This window comes from Leucoraja erinacea, chromosome 19 (assembly GCF_028641065.1).
Source record: "Leucoraja erinacea ecotype New England chromosome 19, Leri_hhj_1, whole genome shotgun sequence".
NCBI lineage: Eukaryota > Metazoa > Chordata > Chondrichthyes > Rajiformes > Rajidae > Leucoraja > Leucoraja erinaceus.
The window spans coordinates 13,023,343-13,040,345 of NC_073395.1; the positions used below are offsets into that span (position 1 = coordinate 13,023,343).

The 17,003-nt window shown below is 44.3% G+C and overlaps 1 protein-coding gene across 3 annotated transcripts in view; it reads left to right on the forward strand.

Annotated features, from left to right (window-relative positions):
* The first annotated feature begins 5,659 nt into the window (after window positions 1–5,659).
* Window positions 5,660–17,003, forward strand: part of LOC129706230 (transcription intermediary factor 1-alpha-like) — a 99,982-nt gene continuing 88,638 nt past the window's right edge. For 2 of the 3 annotated variants that reach the window (XM_055650339.1, XM_055650341.1), the window contains exon 1: window positions 5,666–6,766. In XM_055650339.1, the coding sequence (XP_055506314.1) occupies window positions 6,508–6,766 (259 nt within the window). In that variant the 5' untranslated portion in view covers window positions 5,666–6,507. Of the gene's footprint in view, window positions 6,767–17,003 lie in introns of all 3 variants that reach the window. The other variant, XM_055650340.1, reaches the window with a different exon arrangement.

Sequence of the window (17,003 nt, forward strand, 5' to 3'; positions counted from 1 at the left end):
TCGTGTGTGGGGATCGCTGGTCGGCAGAAGGGCCTGTTTCCGCGCTGTATCTTTAAACTAAACAAAACGAAGCTACTGCCTAGGTGAGATCTGCTACGTTATTTTACTGGGTTGGATGCAAAACAAGGCATTTCGCTGTACCTAGGTACATGTGACAATAACAATATAATTGAATCCTTGAATCATTGTAAATTAAAAGGTGTTTTGGACTATTGTGAATAATATTCGATCGTCCGTCACCACTGAAGTAAGTAGTGAACTTGCCGCATGAGCAGAGTTTTTCCTGAAAGGTTTTTCTACATTGCTCTGGATTCTCAATGGAACATTGGATTCCCAGTTTACTACTTTCCTTAACGCTAAACAGCAGCTACATTGGTGCTAAATTCTCCTTATGACTTTATGGGAAATATTTGCTTAACCAAGCCAAAACGAATGGGTTAAAATGAAATGAAAACTCCCCAATCAAATCTTTATCAGCAGATCGGAAACTAAACCTTGACTTTCATAAAATGGTTTTGCAGGATCAAGGGTGTACATAATGAAGAGTAAATACTTGAGTTTCAACATAATGATGTGTGCTGAATTTAGACTGTGTCATTATAGTGTCGTAATGCACTGACCCACCAGTGTGTCTTAATTACAAGCAGCAAACTACCCCCAGTTGACCTTTACAATGATCATCCTTTGTCCTATTTCTGAGTGAATATTCGAGTCTAGTACCAATTAGTTACTAATTGTGAGTAGATTTTGTGCTAATACTGCCCAAGTTGAACCCCCAAATTTCTCAAGGTCAGGGGGATGAAAAGGCAAGCACTAATCACTCAGCAGAGATGTTGTGCCTCTTACAGCTACTGATGATTATTTATTAAACTGCCAAGGCAAAGAATGATTGAGAGCCTTTATAAAACTGCAGCAACATTTTTATTGCAGCAATCTACTCCCAACAAAATCTACAGCTGCATTAAAATGCAATCCGGTATAAAGTCCTGCAATTTATATGCACAATCATTGATTTATCTAGTGTTTGCTGGAATTCCTTCCTTTTGTAAAATATAATTCTGCTTCCCCCAGCCAGCTTTTCTGCAGTGCTAATCCCTCTTTGTTTGACTCCCAGCAGGTGTAAATGCAGGAAAAACCTATTTTCTCTAATCCATTGCAATAGGATTGACCTTCCATTGATCCAGCAGTGATTGCCAAAATATCTCCGTACAGTAAACCTAGGTTATAACGGAGCAGAGAGGGGGAACGGTGTCTGTTATTGCGGATTGTCCGCTGTAACCGAGTCAGAGATTACCAAGTAATAAGGTATCATTGTATAGGGGGGGTTGCACGTAAGGTCATCGGGTCAAAGGGTGAGACGCACGGAGCAGCTCAATCCATGTGGAGGACATGGCTGTCTCGGCACACACTGTTAACACACGGAATGCATACTTTCTTACCTGTTGAAAACTGCCGAAATTGTCATTTTTTGGGCTATAAATATTTGTAGGTGCTGTCACTGAAAGCGGGAAGGTATCAGTATCTCTGAACCCAAGCATCAGCTCTGAACCCAAGCACCAAGGTGTAAGTGGCCGAAGGAGCGCATCCCTCGGGACGGCCCCCACTCTTCCCCCGGCCACCGTTGCCCTCCGCCCCATCTCCCTCTTTGGGCAGCACTGTCACGGGCTGTGAGTCGGCAGCACCCACACACGGGGCCGGTGAGAGTGGGGGGAGCGGGGCCAGGGGGAGCGGGGCCGGGGGGAGTGGGACCGGGGCCGCGGTTCCGGGCAACGTCAGCTGCAGCAGTGTTGGGGACAGTCTGCTCCCTCCACCCACCCAGAGTCACTGACCGTGCTTCACCGACACCCCGACCACCTCCTCCTCCCACAGCCGGTCGTGGTATAGATGGCCTGGGATCCGTGAGTGTGCAACCAGTCCGGATGGCGAGGATTGGTGGAGTCATTGGATGCGGCCCGCGGGCGGTCAAAGGCAAAGGTCGGTGCTGGCAGCGGTAGGTGTAACCTGGAAGTGTCCGAGGAAACTGTGTGGGCTGGCGGTGGCAGCAGTAGGTCCGGTCTGGAAGTGGCTGGGGAGGCGTTGCAGGCGGAAGTAGCGTCGTATAGCTAGGTCTGTCCGCTATAACCAAAACCCGTTATAAAGTGTTCCGTAATAACGAGGGTTTACTGTACTTTTACTTTGAGAGTCTCCCCATACATTCAAGATCAATATCCATCTGCACGCCATTCCTTTGCAATATTTTCCAAGAACACCATGTCCTCGATTGTGAATTAATTGTAATAGGATTACTATTAAAACACAAAGTACTTGTGCTACAACACCAGGATAAGTGCTCAACAAAGAATACCAAGCTCAATGCCAAAGTTGTATCTCAACTGCTTATACCTACATATCTATGCTATGGACAATAAATACATGTTAGTAGTAAATTGGACGGAACCATACACAGTTAAAAGATAAATTGGGAAATTACAGTTCAAGTATCTTTGCTCCACCACAAGGTCTGGTACTTTGCTGACAGATTGAGCATAAGATAAATGTAGGACATTAATTTGCCAGTCTGCCCGTGCAAGGAATCATCTATAATCCCTATTATTTTTGAAAGCTTGGCATCCTATTTGACCTTGGCGCTGCACTTCTGACCTTATATTTTCCGCATGTCAAAGGTTGTTTAAATCCATCTGTGCAGAATCAGCCCATTTGCTACACTCACTATATCTGGGTCATCTATTCCAATGTGTTTCTCTCTAACCTTCTATCCAGTACCCACCATTAACAAGTTCATTCAAAACACCTGCATTTTTAACTCCCTATCAATTCACACAAAGAGTGGTGGATGTATGGAACGTGCTGCCAGCCAGAAGAGGTAATTGAGGCAGGGACTATTGCAACGTTTAAGAAACAATTAGGCAGGTCCATGGATAGGACAGATTTGCAGGGATATGGGATAAATGCAGGCAGGTGGGGCCCAGAGTAGATGGGACATATTGGTCGGTTTGGGTGAATTGGGCTGAAGGGCCTGTTTCTATGCTGTATGACTCCATGACCCGTTCACCCATCAATCCTGGGTGGTCAATGATCTACATTGGCTCCTGTTCCAAATTAAAATCCTCGCTGGCATGTTTAATGTGGCCCTTGGCCTTGCTATCCTTTTCTCTGAGGCTTCCTCAAGCCACACTAATCATCTGGCCTTCGATCTAGCATTTTAGCGGCAAGAGCAGAGGGGTAGTCAGAAGCTATGAAACCCAATAAATAGGAATAAAACAGATGCCTTGAACTCTCAAGCAATGGGCTTTAAATAATGCAGAAACATGCCTTAACATTTGTGCCATGACCTGGTTCAAAGGTGGTGGCCCACATTGTTCATGGACTTTTTACATATAGTAGACCCCTATGCTAGTGAGTTAAACTTGAGGGCTGCATGCTGTGTGATTTCACTACACTTGGCCCGTGTCATGTGTGTATGTCGGCATGTTATGCAACTCAGGATGGCGATCTGATTTCAGGAGGTGTGTTACTGTCACCCAATTACGTTCACCTTTATAAAAATTACTTTACATAATATACCCAAATGCGGTGAAGTGATTGAATTTCTAGGCTCATTGACTCTTGCTAAGGAGCAGCTCCAAAAGCTAAATAAACAGGACCTAATATCCAGAAATCTTTTGAACTCTGCTTTAAATGTAACCAATAATTGAAAAATTACAGTCCCCCAGGATAAAGTTCCAAAGATTGCCCATAGTCTGAGTAGGGGATTTCTCCTCATTACAGTCTTTTGCAAATATGACCCTTATTCCCAACTCCGCAGCCAAGGGCAACATCCTCCCTGCATCTACTCTGTGAGATTGCCTTCTATTCGACTGTCCCTGGGAAAACATGTGTCTGTAATCTATCACCCTCATAATTGTATCAACCTATAACCATCCATCCATCCAGGCTAAATCAGATCACCCCTCAGCTTCCTGCGCTAGGAATAAAGTCCTAGCTCGGCCCAATCTCTCCCTATGGCTCAGGTCTTGGAGTTTTAGCAACATTCAATGGCATCTTTGCTATAGCAGGCTGACCAAAACTGAACACAATGATCCAAGTGTGGCCTCACCAACGTCTTGAAGGGCTGTAACATGACATTCTAAATTACATAGTCAATTCCCTGACTAATGACGTGCCAAAAGTTTTCTTCACCACCTTATCTTATCACATCCAAAGAAATTAGATTTATGTTCTTTGAGTTTAGAATAATGAGTGTTGATCTTATTGAAACATATAGGAGCCTGAAGGCATGACAAAGGGGATCTTCTAAAGTCTAAAGTCTGGTTCTAGAGCAGGATTACAGTTCCAAGATTTGACGAAGGTCATTTTAATACTGAGATGCACAGAAACAGCTTCTTCCCCACAGTAATCAGGCTATTGAACTCAACTCAAACAAAACTCTGAACATTAATAGCCCATTATCTGTTTATTTGCACTTTATCTGTTTTATTTATTCATGTGTGTATATATTTATACAATGGTATATGGACACACTGATCTGTTCCGTATTCATGCCTTCTATGATTCTATTGTGCTGAAGCAAAGCAAGAATTTCATTGTCCTATCTGGGACACATGACAATAAAGTATCTTGAATCTTGAACCTCTGTTCGCAGAGAGTGGTGCCTCTTTGAAATTCTCTCCTCCACGGATTGTTTAGACTGGATACCATTTGGGGTATTTAAAGAGGAGGACGATACAATTTGAAAGATCAAGCGTCTGAGGTCCATGTGAGCTTGCAGACGGGGCCTGCAACAGATCAACCATGATCATATTGAATGGTGGGACATGCTTGAGAGGTCGAATGGCCTCCTCCTGCCCCTATTTTCTGACATACTTTAGAGAACAAAGGTCTATCCTACTTTGTTCCTTGTTTAACTGATTCACCATCCCAAGAATCAGTCTACTGAATCCTTACACCATTTGGGCTGTGCCAAGGTGACTAATTTAGCTAACGAGATGAGCGTTTGACGGCACTAGGCCTGTACTCGCTGGAGTTAGGAAAGATGAGGGGGGACCCCATTGAAACTTAGCGAAGAGTGAAAGATCTGGAAAGAGTGGATGTGGAGAGGATGTTTCCACTACTGGGAGAGTCTAGGGTCGGAGGGCTCAGCCTTAGGATAAAAGGATGTACCTTTACAAAGGAGATGGCTATGGAGGCCAAGTCAATGGATATTTCTAAGGCAGAGGTAGATTCTTGATTGGTATGGGTGTCAGGGGTTATGGGGAGAAGGCAGGAGAATAGGTTAGGAGGGAGAGCTGGACCAGCCATGATTGAATGGCAGAGTAGACTTGATGGGCTGAATGGCCTAATTCTGGTCCGTTCACTTATGAAATCAGTCATGATTGAATGGCAGAGTAAACTTAATGCGTCGAATGGCCAAATTCTGCTCCAATTTACTTATGAACAAATGAGATCAGAACTGCACATAATACTCCAGGTGTGGCTCCATCAATTCTCTCTCTATTCGTTACCAATGTTTTTATTTGAAGACGAAAAAAGGTTCGTGTCACGTTGCCGGGATACGAAACAAAGCCGTTAAACTTTGCATGCGCGACTTTCCGGCGCCCACCGTCACAAACAAAACGTTCATGGTAACAATGATAGAATAAACGACCCCCTTATGAACTGGGAGATCTGACCTCTGCTCCTATTCGGAGATTAGGCGCTGATCCCGACACTGATCTCGGTTTCACAATCCAATTTGTATACTTGCTCAGAAGAAAGGTTTCAAGATTTGGACTTGCTAGAGCGAATGAGATCGTCCCTGTTCTGTCAATATAGCCCAGAGACGAGTCTGCTCCTCTTGAAACAGAAGAGGCGAAAGAGGAGACATTTAGCAAGTGCTTAAAGCTGGTGAAGCTCTGGACTTAAAAGTCTAGATTCAGCTTGGAAGGAAAACCCCATCCCAGCACCTCCTGGTATGTGTGGAAGCCAATAGTCTCAATTGTATGAGCAGGACACCAAGTGGTGGGGGAACTCAGTGGGTCAGGCAACATATGTGGAGGTGGTGGGCAGCCGTGACCCTCCTTTAGGCTGTTTCTGTTTTATTGCTGTCGTCCACAGCTGCTTTGTGGATATCCTCGCCCGGTACTGGACTAGCCCGAGATGCGCTGGTCCCATTGAATGGAGAGAAGGGACCGTGTTGCCTGTTGATGCGGGTTATTGATATTAATGCAGCGTTACTGACGTGCAGTGCTGAACGTGGGCCGGCAGCTTCCCACTGACGCTGTGTGCCCGAGAGATGGAGCAGTTCCCGCGTTTGACGGCAGCCTGGATCTGAACGCCCTCGGCCCCGCCGCGGAGAAGCGCTTCCTACGGCAGCGGCGGCCACATATGTGGCTGGATTAAATAACAACCTCCACCCCACCCCACCCCCCTCCCTCCGATCTCCTCCTCCATTCTCCAGGCCAGGAACACACACACACACACGGATGGGATTTGCAAAGGCGACGCCAGCTTGAAGCCGCAGCCGCGAGGATGGCAGAGAGCCCGCAGGAGCCCGGGCTCAACACGGGGAACGAAGCGGAGAGCAGGGAACAAGGCGACAAGGCGGAGAGAGCCAACCTCAACCTGCTGGAGACGTGCGCCGTCTGCAAGGAGAATTTCCAAAGTCGGGATCCCAAACTGCTGCCATGTTTGCACTCCTTCTGCAAGAAGTGTCTGCCCGAACCTCAGAGGCACTTAGTGCTGCAGGGCGCCGGCAGCCTGGCCGACTCCTCACTCCTACAGCAACAGAGTGAGTAGCCCGTGGGGACCGGGTGGGAGATGGAGAGAGGGGCTGGGAGATGGAGAGGGTGGCAGGGGGAAAGGAGAGAGGAGGGAGTAAGAGAGAGTAGGTGGCAGGGGGGTGGCAGGGGGAAGGGAGGGAGAGGGCAGAATGGAAAGTGTGGGAGGAGGTGTGTGTGTGTGTGAAGGGGAGGAAGTGATGGAGGTTAAAAGAGGGAAAGGCAGAGGAAGGGGGTTGAGAGGGAGGGAATGGCTGAGTGCAGGGGAGTGGGTTAGTAGGGAGGAGGTAGGAGGAAGGGTAGAAAGGGTAGGGAAGGAGGGAAAGGTGTAAAACGGCGCGGCCCTTGAACCCTCGTCCCTTGCGCAATGCACGGACTGCCAAGCCCCAGTGCACACAACCAACCCCCAGGCTTGCACCGGGCCTAGTGTCCAAGCCTTTGTCAAACCCGCTCCTTCCTCGTTCCCGGTCACACACAGAGCTGCGGGTCACAACAACAACAACAGCAACAACACCGCCACTGAGCCGGGGAAAGGACTGTGTGTGTATCTGTGGCTATGTACTTTGTGTATGCGTGTGTATGTATTCTGTGTGTGTGTGTATATAAAGGGGAAAGGACTGTGTGTGTGTATATATGTGTGTGTGTGTTTACTGTGTGTGTGTATATATATATGTGTGTGCTTTAATATGTGTGTGTGTGTGTGTATATGTGTGTGTGTGTTTTAATGTGTGTGTGTGTATATATGTATGTGTGTGTTTTAATTACTGTGTGTGTATATGTGTGTGTGTGTGTTTTAATTGTGTGTGTGTGTGTGTATTATGTGTGTGTGTGTGTGTGTGTGTGTGTGTGTTATATATGTGTGTGTGTGTGTTTGTGTGTGTGTGTGTGTGTGTGTGTGTGTGTGTGTATATGTATGTGTGTGTATATATGTGTGTGTGTGTGTATATATGTGTGTGTGTGTGAGTATTTACACCCACTGCAACTGACACTGACATTTGAAGTCTCGCTTCTCGCCCACTCTGACCCGTGCCCAATTACAAAGGGTGTGAATCGTTTGAAGGTATGTGTTACTGCTAGAACTTTAGCAGCCACGCCACCTTGGTGGAGAGGAGAATAACGTGACGGTAATGGACAATAGGAGCCACCCCTTCACACTGGGGCTGGCTCCTCATCACAATGCAGAGCATTTCCCTTTCGACCAAAGCAGCCTGTCACTGTGTGTGTGTGTGTGTGCGCGTTTCCCTCGCGAATTTGCCGCCCAGTAATTTCATCCGTGCTATAGTTAAGCTCTGAATAAACAGGAGCAGCGCGGGGATTTCGGAGGATGAATGTATTTGGCGCGGTGGCATCGCGGTAAAAGCGCTCACAATCCGTGGGTAACACGGTAGAGCTGCTGTTTGTATGGCTGGCTTCCCAGAGGGAAGTCTGCGGGAGGTCTGATTAATATTTCTTCTTCTTATTTTTTATGTATTTTATAACCACCCCCACCCCCAAAAAATGATGCTAAAGTGTCAAGCTGTAAGAGGCAGTCACAATTAATCAGAATAACCAAAGATCAATGATTAGCTCTCGGGTTACCTAAACCTCTCGGGATGCACTCTCTTTTCAGCCTGTTTGTGTTGTGTAGTTAACTCACGTTAACCACAATGCAGTAACACAAATCATTGGTTTCCTGGCGAATTTCACGCATCATCTGACACACTATATCAACAGATGAAATATCTATATAAAACAAAAAGTAATTTGCATCATTTAAAAAAAAATGAGCATAACTTGTAACTAAAACTGCATTAATTTAGGCATTGATACATTAAATGATTGTGTAAAATTAGGTCCCAATTTCAAGGTAAATGGAGGGCATTTAAGAAGACGATTGAAAGGGTTCAGAATAAACATGATACCACAAAGAAAAAGGGCGGGATTGACGACTCTAGTTCCTTGGATGACCAGAAGCATAGAAAGTAAAATAAGATTTAAAACAAAGACATGGTAATATAGCCAAAAGCCTGGAAGGGCATGGAAAACGCAAAGGGGAAATTGGGAAGGTCAAGAGTGATTTATTGTCATATGTGTCCCAGATAGAACAATTAAATTCTTAGTTGCAGCAGCACAACAGAATATGTAAACATAGAGAGACATAAAAAGCTGGAGTAACACAGGCAGCATCTCTGGAGAGAAGGAACGGGTGTTCCTTTTTCAGACTGGTTAGGGATAAGGGAAACGAGAGGTATAGACGATGATGTAGAGAGATAAAGAACAATGAATGAAAGATATACAAAAAAGTAACGATGATAAAGGAAACAGGCCATTGTTACATGTTGGATGAAAACAAGAAGCTGGTGCGACTTGGGTGGGGGAGGGATGGAGATAGAGGGAATGCCGGGGTTGCTTGAAGTTGGAGAAATCAATATTCATACCACTGGGCTGTAAGTTGCCCGAGTGAAAAATGAGATGCTGTTCCTCCAATTTGCGTTTAGCTTCACTCTGACAATGGAGAAGACCTAGGACAGAACGGTCTGTGTGGGAATGGGAAGGAGAATTAAAGTGTGTAGCAACAGGGGGATCAGGTAGGTCCAGGCGGACTGAGCGAAGGTGTTCAGTGAAACGATCGCCGGTTCTACGTTTTGGTCTCGCTGATGTATAAGAGTCCACACCTTGAACAACAGATGCAATAGATGAGGTTGAAGGAGGTGGAAGTGAACCTCTGCCTAACCTGAAAGTACTGTCAGGGTCCCTGGGCAGAGTCGAGGGAGTTATAGGGACAGGTGTTGCATCTTCTGCGGTTGCAGGGGAAGGTACCTGGGGAGGGGGTGGTTTGGGTGGGAAAGGATGAGTTAACCAGGGAGTTGTGGAGAGAACGGTCTCTGCAGAAGGTGGAAAGGGGGTAAAGATGGGAAGGTGTGACTCGTGTTGGGATCCCTTTAGAGGTGGTGAAAAGTTTGGAGGATTATGTGTTGTATGCGACGGCTGATGGGGTGAAAGGCAAGGACTAGGGGGACGCTGTCTCTGTGGTGACTAGGGGGAGGGGGGGAGCAAGGGCGGAGCTGTGGGGTGTAGAGGAACCCGAGTGAGGGCCTCATCTATGATGGGAGAGGGGAACCCCCATTCCCTAAAGGGAACATAGATCTTGGATGTCCTGGTATGGAACACCTCATCTTGGGCGCAGATGCGGCGTAGATGGAGGAATTGGGAGTAGTGGATAGAGTATTTACAGGAAGCATGGTGGGGAGAAGTGTAGTCGAGATAGTTGTGGGAGTCAGTGGGTTTGTAATAGATGTCGGCCAATTATGTAAACATAGTGTGCAGTTGCTGGTTTAAACCAAATATTTAAACAATGTAAACATAGTACACTGTGCACTGTAAACAATATAATTAATGAGAAACAAAATGTCTGTGTGTGTGTGTGTATATATACACATACTCACATATAGGGTGATTTCACGAAAGGTCACTGAAGCGTAGATCCGCACCCACGTGACCGAAAATCTCAACTGGAGTACATGTTATACAACGGTACATGTTAGTGAATGGGAAAACACGCACTTTCCTACCCGTTAAAAACATGGAAAACGGACGATATTTGAGCTGAAATTTTCTGTGCTAGTCGGGGTGACCGTGAAGCACAGCGAACTAAATTTTCAGGCAAAAAAAAAGATAGAAAGTAAGGTAATTACAAGAGGGAACTGAAGGTGGAAAAACAGCGGAAGTGCTTAGCAGACATTTGCCGTGGAGATTTAAAGATCCAAAATATCGCGAATTATCGCGTTTGCTTGCTGAATTTCATCAAAAGTAAGGCATTATTAACTTACTTTTGATGAAATTCAGCGAGCAAACGCGATAATTCCTGATATTTTGGACCTTTAAATCTCCACGGCAAATGTCTGCTAAGCACTTCCGCTGTTTTTCCACCTTCAGTTCCTTCTTGTAATTACCTTACTTTCTATCTTTTGTGTTGCCTGGAAATTTAGGTCGCTGTGCTTCACGGTCACCCCGACTAGCACAGAAAATTTCAGCTCCAATATCGTCCGTTTTCGATGTTTTTAACGGGTGGGAAAGTGCGTGTTTTCCCATTCACTAACATGTACCGATGTATAACATGTACTCCAGTTGAGATTTTCGGTCACGTGGGTGCGGATCTACGCTCCAGTGACCTTTCGTGAAATCACCCTATATATATATATATATATATATTACACACACACACACACACACACAACAAGCAATAATAGTGAAACAATGACAATAAAAGTCTATGTTCAGAGCTTATTTGGAGGTAGTTTGAGAAAATGAAAAATAAAGTAGATATCACAGTAAATCCAAAGATGTTTTTAAAGTCCATTATAGTGTGTGAAGATAACTTAGGAAAGAGTGGGTTCAAATTGGGACAGAACAGGCAACATGTCAGCGAAGATGGCGATGAAAACATTACAGAAGAAGAGGATAATGGTGCTGTTGTTACAGTTAAAAGCGACCAGTGTGCTAGATGAACCAAACATAGTGAAGAAGGAATGAATAAAGTCTTTAGCATCTTTCAAAGTGGATAAATGTCCGGTCGTGCATGAAATATACCCCAGCATTAATGTTTCAGGTTGTTAACTTCCCATCAGAGAGAGAAAAGCATGTTTAGAGTTGCAGATGTAATAACAAGGAACTACAGATGCTGGTTTATACAAAAGAAAGGCACAAAAATGCAGGAGTAACTCAGCGAGTCAGGCAGCACCCCTGGATAGCATAGATAGATCACATTTTGGATTGAAACCCTTATTCAGACTACTTTAGAGTTGCAGAGATAGGAGAAAGGAGATAACAGACAGGCATATCTGTGAAAGGAGCAAAGGCTGGATGACAGAAGTAATGCTTGCATCTTTAAGCTCCCCATTTACACTAAACCTGTGGATGTCCACTGTTTCCTGAGGGTATTTTTGTCTAATTGGTGAAGATGGACATAACTATTTGTTTAATTCCTCTACCACTTCTTCATTCCCTAATGTTTCAGTGGGTAAATGATCCACATTAATGTTAACAAGCTTCTTTATAACCCCTTATCAGTGACTTGGTCGTTTTTAACAAATTCTGGCATCTTTAACCTTGGTGTTTTCTTTGGCAATTGTATGCCATTTCCTTGATGTAATTGAATATACTGTAATCGATGAATTAGAGAACACTACTTTCAATATGTGGGCAAAATTAGTTATATAGCTCTTTTGATCGGGGACGAGAGAACTATGTAAAAGTTAGTTTGGAAATGGGCAAGCAGAAAAAAGCTGTCTGTGGGGGGGTGGGGGAGGGAAACTAATCTACCCACAGTAATCAGACACCATTGTCTCTTAACATAGCTGCTACTTTCACCATGGTAGTCTATTAAAATTGACAATCGATGTGCAATATTAAACATTAGACAATACAGGAGCTGGCCATTCGAGCCATTCAATGTGATCATAGCTGATCATTCACAATCAGTACCCCGTTCCTGCCTTCTCCCCATATCACCTGACTCCGCTATCTTTAAGAGCCCTATCTAGCTCTCTCTTGAAAGTATCCAGAGAACCGGCCTCCACCGCCCTCTAAGGCAGAGAATTCCACAGACTCACAACTCTCTGTGAGGAAAAAGTGTTTCCTCGTCTCCGTTCTAAATGACTTGCCCCTTATTCTTAAACTGTGGCCCCTGGTTCTGGACTTCCCCCAACTTCGGGAACATGTTTCCTGCCTCTAGTGTGTCCAAACCCTTAACAGTCTTATATGTTTCAATAAGATCCCCTCTCATCTGTCTAAACTCCAGAGTGTACAAGCCTGTAACATGTGGCCTTTAGCTTGCAATAACAAAAATAAACTTTTAGCTATTAAAAGGACTTTATTTTTGAAAATCATGTGGGAAAAAAAACATTTTTGCAAAGCTGCAATTCTACCGCCATTAACTTCCCTTCCCCTATTTACACAATTGTCTTTTTTAATGCGATTTTCTCGAACACAAGGTTTCTTAGGAACCCAACTATGGCAGAACGACCTAGACTGTCTTTAACTTGTACAGTTTGCCATGATTGGATCACTTTTCCCTCAAGATGTTTTGGTCTTAAAGGGATGTAAAATCATAAACTTTGTAATAGTTCTTTAAATGTTTGCCATTGCTTGTTTGTAATGATGGCTCTTCAGGTAATGTCCCAATCTACTAAAGCCAGGTCTACCTCACTCTGAGATACATTGTTTTTGACCAAAGATAGACATGAAATACTGGAGTAACTCAGCAGGTCAGGCAACATCCCTGGAGAAAAAGGGTGGGTGAAGTTTCAGGTCGGGACCCTTCTTTCGGGAATCTATCTTTGCTATAAATCAGCATCTGCAGTTCTTTGTTTCTTCGGTACTTTGTTTTAATTAGATTTCAGACTCGGATTCTAGATTTAACTAAATCACTTTCAATATCTATAAAACTCTATTATGTTATCACTGTTCCCTAAAGGCTCCATAATTCCCAGGTCGATAATTAATCCTTTTTTAAAATTTAATAGTTTTGTGTGTAAAATAACCTGTCTCTTGTTGGCTGCTCAACATTTGATCTAGACAGATTCCACAAGTCTTTCCACTGCACTCTTACTGCTCACTTGCTTCGTTCAATCTACATTAGATTGCAATATCCAGTGACTGTTACATTACACGTAGGAAGGAACTGCTGGTTTAACTGAAGATGGACACAAAAAGCTGGAGTAACACAGCAAGACAGACAGCATAGCATCTCTGGAGAGAAGGAATGGGTGACATTTCGAGTTGCATTACCCTTGTTGCATGCACCTCCAATTTTCTGAATAATACTGTGCCCTTAGGCCTCTTGGGAATAGTGGCACATGTATGCAACACCTAATGGTTTTTTGCCTCATTCTGTTTTTTAACTCCATCCAGTTTGGGGCGGCACGGTGGCACAGCGGTAGAGTTGCTGAACACAATATTTTAAATGCGGTCTCACAAACTTCTTAATCAACTGTAACATGACCTCCCAACTTCTATACTCAAATTTATTTCTATTTGTGCATTAATTCACTATTATATTCTCTGCCCTGGTCTATGAAGACAAAGGTTGCATGCGCCTTCTTAACTATTCTACCAAAGTGTTGCCACTTTTAAGGAAACATAGAAAATAGGTGCAGGAGTAGGCCATTCAGCCCTTCGAGTCTGCACCGCCATTCAATATGATCATGGCTGATCATCCAACACAGAAACATGACTTCAATGTCCGTTCAGCAACGTTTCTTAGCATTGTACCATTTGTTGTATATCCTACACCCATTTGACTTCTCAAAATTAATTAGTCTGAAGAAGGGTCTCAACCTAAAACATCACCTATCCATGTTTTCCAGAGATGCTGCCTGACCCCCTGAGTTACTCCAGCACTTTGTGTCCTTTGTTTAAACCAGCATGTGCTGTTCCTTGTTACCACATTTCACCTTGCACTTGTGTGATTTAAATTCCACATGCCAACCTCTGCTGAGCTTTCCAGCTGATCCATATCCTGTTGTATCTTGGGTGACCTTCCTCTAATACTTGCAGGTCAGTAAATCTGGGGATTGGATATCTCCGGATTTACTAATCATACCTCTTATCTCCATATACAAGTCGTTAATCTATATCGCAAGGACAAGTCTCAGCACCGATCCACACGGGACACCATCGTTCATACTTCTCCGATGCCAATCTTTGAGCCATGCATTCAAATCTTTCATCTTATTAACCCCATGCCAATTGCATGTAGAGTTGCTGCCTTACAGCGCCAGAGACCCAGGTTTAATCCTGTCTATGTCCATCCAAAGATTACTATCTTTAATATTTTTTTATTTTTAATTTGGGCTGCAGTTGCTCACATTTCTTTGGCACAGCCATTTCTTTGTACTACCGGCTACTGGTTTCTATTTGGACCATTGCTGCTGGCTATTTCTCCTCCCACTTCTATTTCCTCTCTTTAACTCTGGCCCCAGGCAGACAATGTAGCCATTCACGACTTTCATGCCTGCAGAGAATAATATCTATGACCACAAACTGTGTTTCCCTCTTTTACTGCTATGTTCCTCTTCGCTATGCTTACTGGAATGGACGTCATACAGCATGGAAAAAGGCCCTGTGACCTTACGTTCCCACTCCGACCAAGCTGCCTCGTCTACGCCAGTCCCACCTACCCCCGTTTGGCCCGTAATCCTTCTAAACATTTCTTATCCATGTAGCTGTCCAAATGTCTTTTAAATGCAGTTACAGCACTTGCCTCAACTACTTCCTCTGGCAGCTCGTTCCAAATACGATACAATACGATAGAACTTTATTTTTCCCAGGAGGCAAATTGACCTGCCAACAGTCATAAAAAGGCAAGTGCCAAATGCAAAGGATTGGGGAGGAGTTGAACAGTTTGATAGCCACAGGGAAGAAGGATCCCCTTTGGAGTTCTGTCTTGCATTTTGGTGGAACAAATACCAACTCTTGTGTCTCCAGTTAGTGGATATTAATGTCGTTCAGTCAATTACTGCTCAAATGGCAGTCTTGCCGTCCCCAAAAAATAGTCAGGTGAATCTTCACTGCATTCCCTCTGTGGCAACGGCATTATTTTTAGATAAGGGGACCAAACTGCTTATGACATTCCTGGTGTGATCCTGCCAAAGCACTTAAATTGCAGCAAGACATTCTTGTTTCTGGTTTCATTCTCTTGCAATCTAGGCCAACGTGTAATTTGAATTTAATGTATTGTCAGGTGTATTGAGGTACAGTGAAAAGCTTTAGTTGCGTGCTAACCAGTCAGCAGAAAGACTATACATACAATTGAACCATCAAAAGTGTGATATATGATAAAGGGAATAACGTGAATGACGTTTAATGCAACGTACAGTCCGATTAAAGATAGTCCAAGGGTCTCCATTGAGGTAGATAGTGGCCCAGGACTGCTCTCTTGTTGTTGTTTGGATGGTTCAATTGCCTGATAATAGCTGGGAAGAAATTGTCCCTGAATCTGGAGGTGTGCATTTCACACTTCTGTACCTCTTGCCTGATGGGAGAGGGGAGAAGAGAGAGTGGCCGGGGTGCGACTCATCCTTGATTATGCCGGTGGCCTTGCTGAGGCAGCGTGAGGTGTAAATGGAGTCAATGGGAGGGAGGTTGGTTTGTTTGATGGGTCTGGGCTGCATCTACAATTCTCTTCAATTTCTAGCAGTCTTTGATGGAGCTGTTCCCAAACCATCTGTGATGCATCCCGACAAAATGCTTTTTACGGTGGACCTGTAGAAGTTGGTGAGATTTGTAGGGACATGCCAAACTTCCTAAGCCTTCAAAACTCCTTGCTCACCTGCTCTTTTACTGTTCATGACAGGTGAACAAGATCACGAGTTACAACATATACTATTTTCTGTCAAACACCATATAAATAACGCACCTTCTTTCTATTTTTGGGACGTATCACTGATGGGGCTGAGTCAGAGTATAGAAGAGAGATCGAGCAACTGTCCATATGATGCCAGCACAATAACCTGGCCCTCAACACCAGCAAAACCAAGGAACTGATTGTGGGCTTTGGAAGAAGTAGGATGGGGACCCACAGTCCCGTTAAAATCTATGGTTGAAAGGGTCAAGAGCTTCAAATTCCTGGGCACACACATTTTTCCTGGTCCGAGAACACTGATGCAATTATCAAGAAAGCACATCAGCGCCTCTACTTCCTGAGAAGATTTTTAGGAGAGTCGGTTTGCCAAGGAGGACTCTCTAATTTCTACAGGTGCACAGTTGAGAGCATGGAGAGGAAAATACTCCAAAAAGTAGTAAACACTGCCCAGTCCATCATCGGCCCTGACCTTCCTTCCATTGAGGGGATTGTTTGCAGTCGCTGCCTCAAAAAGGCTGGCAGTATCATCAAAGACCCACACCATCCTGGCCACACACTCATCTCCCTGCTACCTTCAGGTAGAAGGTACAGGAGCCTGAAGACTGCAACGACCAGGTTCAGGAATAGCTACTTCCCCACAGCCATCAGGCTATTAAACCTGGCTCGGACAAAACTCTGAACATTAACAACCCATTATCTGTTATTTGCACTTTATCAGTTTATTTATTAATGTGTGTGTATATCTTTATATAATGATATATGGACACACTGATCTGTTTTGTAGTCAATGCCTACAATGTTCTGTTGTACTGAAGCAAAGCAAGAATTTCATTGTCCTATCAGGGACACATGACAATAAACTCTCTACTGAATCAAATAATTCACCCTTTCCCACGTTATATTGC